Below are 12,631 nucleotides of genomic sequence, written 5' to 3' on the forward strand. Positions count from 1 at the left end.
ACATTTGAAATTTATAAACTATTCTGAATGTATGGCAAGCGCGGCGCATGCGTAATTTCTGTTGGTAGACTTGATAGTTTGCTGTCGACCATTGGTGTCAGCTGGTGGTTTCGTCAGATGATATCGTGAATCCTGTAATATCACATCGATCACCGTGCAGAAGAAATATATTCAAGATGAGCGGAGGAATGCCTGAGTTGGGCTCGAAGATTAGTTTAATATCGAAAGCGGATATTCGTTACGAAGGCCGGCTTTTTACTGTTGATCCTCAAGAATGCACAATTGCTCTAGCTAATGGTGAGTCTCAAATCAAGATGGATACCGAAATCAGTTTTGCCGCTGCTCCGTTTCCCGGTTATTTTGTTGTAATAACCACTATCCTTCATCGTCGATTATCTTCTTACATTTGCGTCGTATGCTTTGTTAGTACATCATTTTCATAAAAATTCGACAATTTCTCTATACAGTATTCAAAATAATTTCGAAATCATAGGTACTTGGATTCGTCCGGTAAAGCTTTGATACAAAACAACCGGGGTCACCCGTCAGCTATAACGGATGTATTGTGCATTATTCATAATTTAAATTTGTTTCTGAGTATATTGTTAGATCTAACGTATTCTGAATTCCAATATATTTGTTACGAATTTATATAATATACCTGAATTTATAACATTTTATATTGGGCACAAAACTGAAGCGAGGAAAACAGATGTGTGCAACCTAACACTTAATTAAATAGTATTATATTTCTATTTTATAATACTTATTAAAGAAATTATTTGAATTTTATTAGAACTTTAAATAAATAATTATTTAATTTTCTCATATTTTCCATGTAGCATAATATGTTTAACTTTTTAAAACACTTTTGAACCGAAGCAAAATAATGAAGTTTAAATTGTAGAAAATAATTAATTATTTAAATATTTGTAGTGATAATGTAAGTGGCATTGATTGCGATCAGTTGGATTGTTTGAAAGACATTCCTTATATCCACCATTGTGTGAAATGTTTGTGTATTATACTTACCATGTTTATGTCACTTGTCCTCTTTTTTTCTACACATATTACAAAACTGTTATAATGAATCGTTAAATTTGAATTTTGTACCATTAGATATTAAGCCTATTTCTGTTTTCGAAACAGCAATTTTATATTATATTCAATTTAATAATTTATTTCATATTAAATATTGTACATCTTAATTTTATAGTTCTTTGTTCATTATGGATATAAATTAGGAAAATTATTTTTGCAAATAATTAAAATAAAAGTACATCTTGACATTGAAATCTACATAATTTATTTTTGAAATATGTAATAATTCATTTTTTTAAATAATATAGTACGTTCCTTTGGAACTGAGGATCGGGAGACACAACTTCCAGTGGCACCACAGAATCAAGTATATGAGTACATCTTATTCCGTGGCTCAGATATTAAAGATATCCGAGTTGTGAACAATGTTAGTTCTATTCCAAATGATCCAGCTATTGTACAGGTAATTATATATGTAATTTTATTATTGTTAGAGCTATTAATATCTATTATAAAAGATATGTTTAAAAACACAATTTAGTGTCACCTGTAATTATGACTACTAAATTCTTGGTTATTTATAGATGACGGTGCAACCGTCTATGAGCCAGCAGTCATACCAGCCTCAACCTAGTTATGCTCATCCAATGATGGGTCCAATGGGTGGCCAATATGGGACACCCTATGGCATGACAATGGGTACTATGGGACCTGTAATGGGAATGCCAACGTCTGCTAGAGATCCTCGTGGACCAATAAATAAACAGCCAAGTGAGTTGAGCTTGGGCTCTGCTGAACCCAATGCCATCTCTATCCCAAACTCACTACCGATGGCCAATGTCGACCCATTACCAAAAGACCAATCTCTGGAAGATGGTAAACTGTTTTTGCTATGAACTTTTCCTTGCCAGTGGCATGCTTACTGCTTCTTCTTTGGTAATGCTAATCAGCTTGCTTTTTCTGCTTTTTTCTTGTAACTGCCTGTACCTGTCTACTTATACTATAAACAATTTTTAATATATTTATTTAACTTTAATTTCCATTTTATAGTAACAAATATTTCTAAATGTATATATAATATGTTTTCTTATTCACAATACTATGCTTTCATATAATTTGCTTATACTGTTAACATTTATTTTCTTAAACTAATAATTTATCTATATCTGTCGATTTCTGCTTGTTCAAATGCTCACAATTCATTTTTCTTTAAATCTATGTGTATACATAATATTGATGTTTCTTTATCTAACATCAGTGATAAGATATCGTTTAAGTTAAAATGTTCATTCAGTATTTGTTTTAAAACGAATGTTGTAAGATAATTATGAAATTATATAACAATTATTTATTTTTTTCATAATTAGTTTATATGTTACATGAGTCTCACTTATTACTAATTATTTCCAACATTTTATTTATTTTAGTTTGTGCATGAAACTTTTTCTCGTACGTTTTTATTTAATATTTTTATTCTAAATGTGCATCTGAATTTTATTTAAACAAATTGAGAAGCATTTTGCATTAGTAAGTAACATAATAGCAAGAACAGTTGAAATATATAGAAATCATCTTTTAAGATTAATTTTAAACCTAGTACTTCCATAACCATTCGCTTAAAGCTGGAATTGAGGACTTAGTACATTATACATCGCGTTAAATATTTCAGTACTTACTCAGCATTTGGCCTTAAAATTGCCATTAAATGTATTAAAATGCTAGATATATGATCGCTTATTTTATCTTACAGGTGTATTAGATCTTATTAGCGGAGGTTCACGATCAACAACTCCAACTTCCTCGTTGTTAACACGCAAAAGTCCAACCATAGACCAGGGTATTCAAGTAGGCATTCAGCAACAACAAAAACAACAAACCGGTGGTGTTGGTAAACTTGGCGATAAGACGAACATGAGAACTATTCAACCTGTTCGACGTGATCATGATAGGTAATTATTAGAGAGATTCAAAAATTATAGACGAAACGTATATCGGAAAGAAAATGTTATTTGAAACGTATTTGTTTGTTCTATGATAGCGGTAATAAGACAGGAGGATCCGTGCCTCAATACGATGGAAAGCGTGATTCGATGAAGCAAGATAGTCAATTACAAGGTCAAGGTACCCATAACCAAGGAGGTCGAGGGAACCGTGGTGGATGGATGAATCGTGGAAATATGCGAGGTAGAGGGAGAGGTCGTGGCGGCTTTAGAAATCAACCTGGCAATACTGGAGCCAAACCGAAGAATACATTGAAATTCGATAACGATTACGACTTCGAACAGGCCAATACTGAATTCGAAGAGTTGAGGTACATATTTTTATATATACGTTTTTTTATGCATGGTCAGTGCCGGATTCGTTTCATGTACATTTGAAATGATAAACGTGGATACCATGCAAAATCAATGTTATGTGTTTTTAAAGTGATACATGATCACATCGTGTTTTACTTACGCAACGCATCAACAAACGATAACGTAATCTCAACCAATATGTACGAATTAAGCACCACTGATTTTTGTCGTCGTAAATCATAGATCTCAGTTGGCAAAGACGAAGATTGATTCTGGTGCTGATAACGAGAAGAAAGATGATAGTGGCAATGAGACTGGAGCGGGCGAAGGAGAACCTGAAGAAGAACCCGAGATTGTGCATTATGATAAGTCTAAATCATTTTTCGATAACATTAGCTGTGAGGCTGTTGAAAGGAGTAAAGGGTAAGTGGAGAAATTGATAGTTTAGTAAGAAAAAAGAAAGACGATAAGCATATAAAATTTGGTGTTTACAAAATATTGTAGACGGTTCCAACGCACGGATTGGAGGACAGAACGTAAACTGAACTCTGAAACGTTTGGTGTTGCGTCAACGAGACGCGGTGGTTTTCGCGGACATGGGTACTATAATCGTGGAATGGGAGGCATGTATCGAGGTGGTGGTGGTGCTGGTGGTTCTGGTTTCCGAGGTGGTTACAGAGGTTCCAGAGGTGGCAACCGTAAACCCGCTAACCAACAGCAACAAAACAATCCTGGCACTCAAAATCGCACGACCAACGAACAATCAACTACTCAATCGCAGCAGAATAGCCGCGTTGTATCTTACTGAATGAACAACGCCCTACTATATAAATAAGTATTCACTTTAGGATTAAGATTTTTACAATACATGCTCTGCCTTTACGGACTGATTTGAATTCGAGTGTAAAAAAGGATTCAACGGGTTAACAAGAGAAGGTAAAGGTAAAAGAAAAAGAAACGGAAGGTTCTTAGAGAGAACTTTATCGAGAGGTTTTTCTATGGTCACGCAGGAATAACGTAGGAAACTGATCAATGCTTCGTAAGTCCTGCGTTTAGAATTTCTCGACAAATAAATGCGAATCTTATTGTTATGAATAGTTAAGTTTCGAAAAAGAAAGAAACTCGATATTCAGAGCTATCATGTCCTACGAGTTAAGAAAACGTCAAATGCTTATGAGTGTAATAAGTATAATGGGTGTAATAAGTATAATGAGTGTAATAAATAATACACGCCGGACGGTAGATTGTTTCAAACAACGTACACAGAAGTAATAAGTTTTAAATTTTCAGTTACACTTTGTTTGAACACTGTTAACTCGACAAGCATGCAATTATGAGGGTAAGAGAACAATAAGAATCTCAAGGAAACTTTTCTAATACAACGTGAATGCAGCGTTTATAAAACAAATGGGTAGTATAAAAACGATTTCGAAGAAAGATAAAAGAAGTGACTAATTACTTTTCCATGTTGCATGTGTGTTACTCTAGCGAAACGAGACACATGGGGCACTATTGTTGATTAAAGCTTTTCACGGGTGAATGAAACAAATTAGTAGGGAAGAACAAAATAAAAAAAAAGTAAAACGGAACATGCGTACAATCGCAAACTAGAGGTAGGACAATATATTATGGTTATTTTGAACAGTCAACTTTATTTATTTAAGATAATGACCGTGTATGCGAACAATGGTGAAATAATTATTTTACTCACGTATCTACTAGGGGGTTTTGATTTTCGAACAGGAACATCCCATTGTTCCTTGCGAAGATATAGAAAAAGAAAACAAACAAAAAGATTGATTTTGTATATTTCATAGGAACATGCGCACGAAAGCCGAATCGTACATCGATATTGACCATTAATTATTTTTTTTCTTTTTTTTTGAAATATTGAACGTGGTATGCTAGTGAAAGAGAAAATGGGAGCACGAATGCCTTCTCGTGGTTCGACTGCGTTTAATAATTCTGACTTTCTATTGAAAATAAAAATTAAGAAACCCTTTTGGTGTACGAGGACGCTGTACGTAAATTGCAGGTAGCGTTACGAGAGTAAGACTCTAAAAGCATGATAATGTCCTTAAAGATATAAGACGCAAAAGGAAAGGCAGAATAGGTATATTATTTGCGACTGTTATTTTCTTATGGTTCATATGAAATCCTAAACGTATACAGATATATACATTACATTAACATGAGATTTAGTTATGTGTAAGTCCAATAAAAAAAAATGAAGAAAACCTCCATAAGCTAACAGTAAAGTTGCAAAAAAAATATAAATCATATATGAATAAAGATAAGTAAAATAGAAAGGAATATGGGGGAAAAGAAGAAATATAACTTTTAAGTTTTATGCATTGTGTAAAGAAAAGCACACGGTGTATGCGGTTTTCCGATAATAAATTTTTGTTTTGTACAACGGATATTGTGATTCCCAATGCTGAATAATATTGAAATAATAAAATAACGTTTGTTGTATACTCTTTACGCCCACCAATTGCTTTTGCGAACAAACACGAAGAAAGAGAAAAGCATCCGTCAATTATCAATATATAAATTGTTTTTGTAAATTGCCGAGCATAAAAAAAGGTTCAAAGGAAATAAAACGAGACTTGATCGAATAAGAAAAGTCATATCATTATTATCAACTTAAATGCTAAGTAAACTTACAAAAAATAAAAAGTAAAATATGGTGGCGTTCATTTATGTACAAAAATGCGATGCGTGGTGTACGCGTGTGTATAAATACTTAACATTATATCAATGACTGAGAAGAAAAATCAAGCAAAGCGCAGCTTGAACCTTTCATTTTCCTCAACCTCTAAGTTTGCTCGAACAAACCCGAGTCTCTCGATGTCCCTCAACTTTTCCCTTCACTGTTCACCGGGGCAGTGATGAGCAATTTCGAGCACGAGGTTTATGATCATGTGATTGGCGTCCATTTATGAGCAACGATGTATACAGTAAACTCTTATGATATTGTCAGTTAGGGATTCTTTTATGGAGCATGTTTGTAAATTTAGAAACTTGTAAATTTGAAAGTCTGCGTTTGAGAACTTGAAAGATTGCAAACTTAAAAATGATAAAATATGAAAACTTGCAGCATCTCAATGTACACAAAGCCTATCTAATTTGTAATATAAATGATGGCAATATAGCTGTAGTTTACTGTATTCTGTTAAACGCGAATGAGTACACCTCAAAACCGTGCCCGGCAGTACTATAGTCGATCTGCCCATCACTGCGACAGCGACGCGCAGCGATCCGAATCATTCGCGATGATTCTTGAAGAAGTCAGAAGATCACGCTCGAAGAGGTCACATTCTCGTGTCAGGCGCAACTCATCAGACCTGTCCGCGTGTTGTCACAGACCTCTCTTATCGGACGACCTCTCGTCGTCACTTTGGTCTCAACCAGCGTGAAATTGTTCTTGTAAGTGCGGCGCAAAGTACGAGGATTCGGTACGTAAACTTCGTACGGACTTCGCCCGTTCTCGATCACCCATATGCTACCGGATTCACCGATCCTCAGTATCGACATCAAACCTTGAGCCACTACGTACGGTCTGCAACGAATCAGTAACAATTACTTTTTCATCGTCGAACAGCGAGCGAGAAGAGAAGATAAACTTACGTTTGTATGGATAACTGTTCGAGGTTTTTCACGAAGTCTGCCTTCATTACTCGGGAGAGCAACTTGTTTGGACTGTCCACTGTTAGGGCGGTCTCCGTTAGCCCTGGGCATAACGTTATCACTCGGATACCGGTCTTCTCGTATTGATAAGATTCCTGGTACAAATTCGGTTTTGTTAGATGTAGTCTTTTTTAAATCTTAAGTTATTTTGTAGAACGCGGCGGAATTTGGAAATTTGAAAGTTTAGGAATTTAAAAATTAAATTTTAAGTTCAGAGATTTTGGAGTTAGATTTTGTGGAAGTTACAAAATTTTTAATTTAGTTATTTGGAGAATTTAGATGTCTTGTAATGTTTCCGAGTTTCAAATTTTCAAATTTAGGAATCTAGAAACGTAGATCCAGTTCAATTCCTTTTATTTGGGTAGCGTTATTAATAGATTGTATTGTTTAATATTTACTATAACTATTATTACAGCAAGTAATCTTACCGCGAGAGACTGCGAAAGACCGATGATGGCGTGCTTGGTAGCCGTGTAAACCGGAAGTTGAGCTGTGCATCTGATGTCAATATGCTGGCTAACGTTCACCAACGTTCCACCGTGTCCAAGTTCGTTTCTGTTTAAGTATTTCATGGCGAGTAATGCGGTAGAAACCATGCCTCCCTAAAATGATTGTAAAATAATTTCGTAAATATAAAGAAAGAGGAATAAAAGCAGAAATTCTTTTTTTCACTCACAATGTTCACCGCGATTTCCTTCTCCCATCTTCGTTCGTCCAAGATACCAGCGTTATTGATAACCACATCGATGTCGTTCATTAATTTTATTGCTTCTTCGAAGGCCTCTGTAAAATTAGAATTGATAAGAACTTGAAAACAGGTAGACATGTTGTGTCTCGGGGAACGATAATAACCCGTCTTTTCGGGAATAATCAAAATATTTACATTTTTGTTAGATCGAGGTCTATGCGTTGACTCTTATTATCATTTCGTATTACTCATTGCTGTATTTACAAAGCAGCCTTACAGTCGCATTCGTTAATAATTTTATTTATTTTAATACTTGAGAGATTTAGAAATTTTTAATTTATAGACTTGTGGTCTTTCAAATTTTCAATTTTAGGAGTTTGGAAATTTTTTATTTATACTAATGCAGTCTTATAAATTTCCAAGTTTAGGAATTCAAAAATTTCAAATTCATACATCCATACAATATGCAATTATACATAAATTCGTACAATTTAGAAATTTCAAGTTGACAGATTTTCAAGTTTTGAAAAAATAATTTAACTACTTTAAGCTACCCTCTTCTAGAAAGCATGTCTAGATTCTAAACATGTAGCAAAGTTAGGGGACGTTACACCCTCAGACGAAACTTAAATTTACACCAACGACCAAATTTTCACCAACCCAATAATTCTGACAGTTTATGCGACACTCACCACTTAGCTGTTGGTAATTAGACACATCAGCGTGTATAAAGTGAACCTTCTTCTCCCCATAGGACTTTTCGACAGTTATTTCCACCTTTCTCCCAGCGTCCGCGTCGATGTCCAGTATAGCTACTTTCTAAAGGTCATAAACAGAACAACAGATGTTGAAACTATCACACAACTTTGATAACGAGTAAATAATGTACAGAAAGTACTCACGTTGGCGCCATGTTTCAGGAAGTGGTTCATGAAAGCATATCCCAATCCTGAGGCTCCACCGGTGATGAGGACGTTCTTTCCTGAAACCAGTCCATTTATCGCCTCTATTTCTTTTGCTTTCTCAGACGCGGAAGAACGTCTGCTTCTGTTGTTATTATTTTCTGCAAGATTCGGACATTTTACGCTTGTAACGTTCGTTTAATTTTACAATCTTTACGCACTGATATGTGTTTTTTTGATCTTAAAATTGCACAGAATTATGTAATTGTACTATCGTGGTTTTTCTGCGGCGTTATCGGCGACGTTTATTGTACGTATTTCAAAAACTGTGGTAATCATTTTAGCGGGGACTACGTGGTGGTACACGTGGAATCAGTGAACGATAGAAATATGGAGAGTTTTGGAACTTTGATATTTTAGAATTTTGTGTCAGTGTTGTGTAATTTTTGGGTGTTGAAACTTTCGAATTTTTTAACTTTAGGAGTTTGTTTTTTTTTTGAGAATTTGGGGCTTTGGAGTTTTGACATTTTGTGGCTTAAGATTTTTGGAATGTTTGAACTTTGAAATTTTGGGGTATTGGAATTTTCAAACTTTGGTACTTTGGAACTTTGAGAGTTTGGAAGTTTGGAAGTTTGGAAGTTTGGAATTTTAGGACTGTGCATATTTGGAATGTTATTTATTTCGAAAGAGTGGGACACTCAAATTTCATGATACTGTAATTGTTGAGCTTTGAATTTAAAATTTTGGAACTTTGAAATTGTGTGACTTTGAAATTTTGAGATTTCAGAATTTTTTAAATTTATAGTTTCATAAAAAGAGGTATTTTCAACACTGGTTCGATCCTCATCAGAAACTCCTAATTTAAAGAATAAATTAACTACGAAACTAATATAAATGACTAAAATTTCTATTATCACTGTCTGAACCCTCCATCGTTCAAAATAAAAAGCTCATCACCCAAAATACATTAAAAGATCTCAAGCTCCAATACTATTAAAAGTTACAATACATCATTGAAAGAACCACGTGTTTATAAGAAAAGCTCCGTCTACAGTACACTCGTACATATTTAAACAAAGTATATATTTCATCGATCAAAAGATCGTCAGGTTATTTTTGAGCAACAGAGCACGTTCGAACGTACCCATTTTTCTTCGGAAGTCGCAAAAGAGAGTAGCAAGGAAGCGTGTGAAAATAATAAAAGCTCGAGACGAGAGATCACGAGAAGTCAACGGCGTACTGAAGCTTGCTCGGTCTTTGACGATGGTATTTATAGTCGTTTGAAACGTCGTTGTGACGATTCCTGGTTACGTTGATGCAGACACGACGCGTCTTCAATTTTTATCGCGAGACAGCAGGGCTGGATTAACCGTTTAACGAAATCACCACGTGTTCTGTGTGCTCAAAGAATGTACGTGTTTACCGATTCAGAATTGATCAAATTCAAGGTTTCTTTTTTTATCTTTCAAGGTTTCGTTTTAATCCTTCAAGGTTTCAAATTTTTGGACTGACACTGCTGTTTTTAATTTTTGGAATTTCAAGGGTTTAAGGTTTCGAGGTTTTGAGGATCGGAGAGTCAAGGTTTTAGAAGTTTCAAGGTTATGAAATAGTTCAAAAATTCCAAATTTTCACAATCTAACGTGCCGAATATCTAAGTCCCAAAATTTCAAATTTTCAAACTCCCAACGTCCCAAATTTTCAAAATTTCTAAAATTCCACCTTTCTAAACTCTTAACGTCCCAAAGTTTCAATGTTACAAAATTTCAAATTTCCAAACTCCCAACGTCCCAAATTTCCAAAATTTCTAAAATTCCACCTTTCCAAATTCCCATCGTTCCAAAGTTTCAATGTTCCAAAATTTCAAATTTTCAAACTCCCAACGTCCCAAATTTCCAAAATTTCTAAAATTTCACCTTTCCAAACTCCCGACGTTCCAAAGTTTCAATGTTCCAAAATTTCAAATTTTCAAACTCCCAACGTCCCACATTTCCAAAATTTCTAAAATTCCACCTTTCCAAATTCCCATCGTTCCAAAGTTTCAATGTTACAAAATTTCAAATTTCCAAACTCCCAACGTCCCAAATTTTCAAAATTTCTAAAATTCCATCTTTCCAAATTCCCATTGTCCCAAAGTTTCAATGTTCCAAAATTTCAAATTTCCAAACTTCCAACGTCCCAAATTTCCAAAATTTCTAAAATTCCACCTTTTCAAACTCCCAACGTCCCAAAGTTTTAATGTTCCAAAATTTCAAATTTTCAAACTCCCAAGTCCCAAATTTCCAAAATTTCTAAAATTCCACCTTTTCAAATTCCCAACGTCCCAAAGTTTCAATGTTCCAAAATTTCAAATTTTCAAACTCCCAACGTCCCAAATTTCCAAAATTTCTGAAACTTCACCTTTTCAAATTCCCAACATTCCAAAGTTTCAATGTTCCAAAATTCTAAATTTGCAAAGTCCTAAAATTCTAATATCCCAAAATTCTAAACTTGCAGAGTCCAATATTCCAACACCTCTGTGTCCCAAAATTCTAAACTTGTAAAATCCTAAAATCCTAAAATTTCAAATTTCCAAAGTCTCCAAAGTCTCCAAAGTCTCCAAACTTTCCAAAGCTCCAAACCTCCAAAGTTTCCAAATCTCCAAATCTCCAAAATTTCATCCTAAATTACCCAACATCCCAAATTCCCATATGTCCAAAATCCTACACTCGCATTTCGAATAATAAAATTCTGTCTTATATTATATTTCATCTATCTTATATTAAAATACACGAAGATACAAAAATTATATAACTGTGTGGGAGCCTCAAAGGTGTTACTGCGTCCCTGGAATCTTCGTAAGGTGGACGATGGACCAGGGAACGAGGCGTTTTTCTCTCCACCCCTCTTTATTTCCAGGATAGACGAATAAGAACAGTCGTCTCGAACAGACGATAACGTCTCTAATTAACCCCTTCCCGCCCAGACCAATTAATTCCGCCGGTTTCGTATCACGTTTACTCTGTCAGCTCGATAAACTCGATATATCGTTCCAAAAAGAAATTCAACGTATCGCGGTAAGTCTTCGCGGTGACGTCTGTTCTTCCGATAAATCGTAATTAAACCTCTGTCGATAATTGCTGTCCGATAAACTTGTAATTGTATCATTTTGTATGTGCAATTTTTATTTTCACTTTGTTGAGGTGAGGATATAAACGAAAAAGGGATTGATAGATTTTGAGTCGATTCTCAACTTTGATCAAATTTTTTAATCAAAAGTGCAGAGAACAAAGTGAAATGAAATGTGTTTAGAATAAAATGTAACAAGGCTCGATTATTTTGAGATGTTCTTGAAAAGTCTTTAGGTATCTTGAAAGATAGATGATTTATTTGCTGACGCGAAATATTTAAATGTTTGTAAGGAAAATTGAAATGTGTCGAAGCAATAACCTTCGAACCGTTTGTTGCTTCGTAAAATATCCAGTAATAAATTAATCAATTATCTAGAAGTTACTTCAAAGAACTTCAATTTTCTTCTACACTATAAAAGTATAGAAGAAATTATTTCCTATAGTGTTTCTACACAAACGTGAAAAATTATACAAAGTTAATAAAATTCTTCAAATAGTTACAGGACAAAAAATTCATAGAACACTTATTTCTCAGAAAATAAGTCGATGTTCCGAGTAACACGTGAAACCCATCGAACGATCAAATTTCCATAAACTGAAAATGGTCAAGGCTCCCTATCGAGATAGGTTAACGTAACACACGTTATCGATGCACGATTGACTAACAAACATTACGTAGCACTTGTCCTGGAAGTGCAACGACCGTGCAATAAAAATGCAATATCCAGAGATGCTCAAGTTTAGTTATCCCCACGAGTTACTGCGTCGAAATCAAATATGGCGTCCGCACACTTTCCTTGACTCATCTCTGCTGATCTCGGCGTTCGAGGAAAGAGTCGATAGCAAAGGACATGCCAGTGCATGAACTGGTCATTATTTTTTACTTCACGGAGATAGTGAAATGTT

General features: G+C 34.7%; 2 protein-coding genes across 4 annotated transcripts; one reads left to right on the forward strand and one right to left on the reverse strand.

Annotated features, from left to right (window-relative positions):
* Positions 1-73: 73 nt before the first annotated feature.
* On the forward strand, positions 74-5,802 carry tral (LSM14 family protein trailer hitch). Of its 2 annotated transcripts, none has more exons than XM_003699662.3 (7): positions 74-297; positions 1,350-1,504; positions 1,626-1,917; positions 2,792-2,990; positions 3,080-3,352; positions 3,582-3,761; positions 3,843-5,802. In XM_003699662.3, exons 1-7 carry the CDS (start codon positions 177-179, stop codon positions 4,144-4,146), a joined length of 1,524 nt encoding a protein of 507 aa, XP_003699710.1. In that variant the 5' UTR covers positions 74-176; the 3' UTR covers positions 4,147-5,802. The 2 variants fall into 2 exon arrangements, with proteins under 2 accessions (XP_003699710.1, XP_012143942.1); XM_012288552.2 differs by having other exon boundaries at positions 76-297; positions 1,626-1,812.
* Positions 5,803-5,951: 149 nt separating this feature from the next.
* On the reverse strand, positions 5,952-9,880 carry LOC100875101 (15-hydroxyprostaglandin dehydrogenase [NAD(+)]). Of its 2 annotated transcripts, none has more exons than XM_003699714.3 (7): positions 9,763-9,880; positions 8,619-8,779; positions 8,409-8,535; positions 7,705-7,811; positions 7,457-7,630; positions 6,969-7,123; positions 5,952-6,900 (listed from the first exon to the last, which is right to left on the reverse strand). In XM_003699714.3, exons 1-7 carry the CDS (start codon positions 9,764-9,766, stop codon positions 6,666-6,668), a joined length of 963 nt encoding a protein of 320 aa, XP_003699762.1. In that variant the 5' UTR covers positions 9,767-9,880; the 3' UTR covers positions 5,952-6,665. The 2 variants fall into 2 exon arrangements, with proteins under 2 accessions (XP_003699762.1, XP_012143962.1); XM_012288572.2 differs by having other exon boundaries at positions 8,619-8,698; positions 9,763-9,877.
* Positions 9,881-12,631: the final 2,751 nt, after the last annotated feature.

The sequence above is a fragment of the Megachile rotundata genome, chromosome 2, assembly GCF_050947335.1.
Source record: "Megachile rotundata isolate GNS110a chromosome 2, iyMegRotu1, whole genome shotgun sequence".
Lineage (NCBI taxonomy): Eukaryota > Metazoa > Arthropoda > Insecta > Hymenoptera > Megachilidae > Megachile > Megachile rotundata.

Excerpts from the sequence above, each read along its gene's own strand:
- LOC100875101 (XM_003699714.3), bottom strand. Across the intron at positions 7,812-8,408 it reads TAATTACCAACAGCTAAGTG|AGGCCTTCGAAGAAGCAATA; the intron begins GTGAGTGTCGCA and ends CTAATTTTACAG. Across the intron at positions 7,124-7,456 it reads GTCTTTCGCAGTCTCTCGCG|GAATCTTATCAATACGAGAA; the intron begins GTAAGATTACTT and ends AATTTGTACCAG.
- tral (XM_003699662.3), top strand. The coding sequence starts at position 177 with ATGAGCGGAGGAATGCCTGAGTTGGGCTCGAAGATTAGTTTAATATCG. Across the intron at positions 298-1,349 it reads CACAATTGCTCTAGCTAATG|TACGTTCCTTTGGAACTGAG; the intron begins GTGAGTCTCAAA and ends TAAATAATATAG. Across the intron at positions 3,762-3,842 it reads GCTGTTGAAAGGAGTAAAGG|ACGGTTCCAACGCACGGATT; the intron begins GTAAGTGGAGAA and ends AAAATATTGTAG.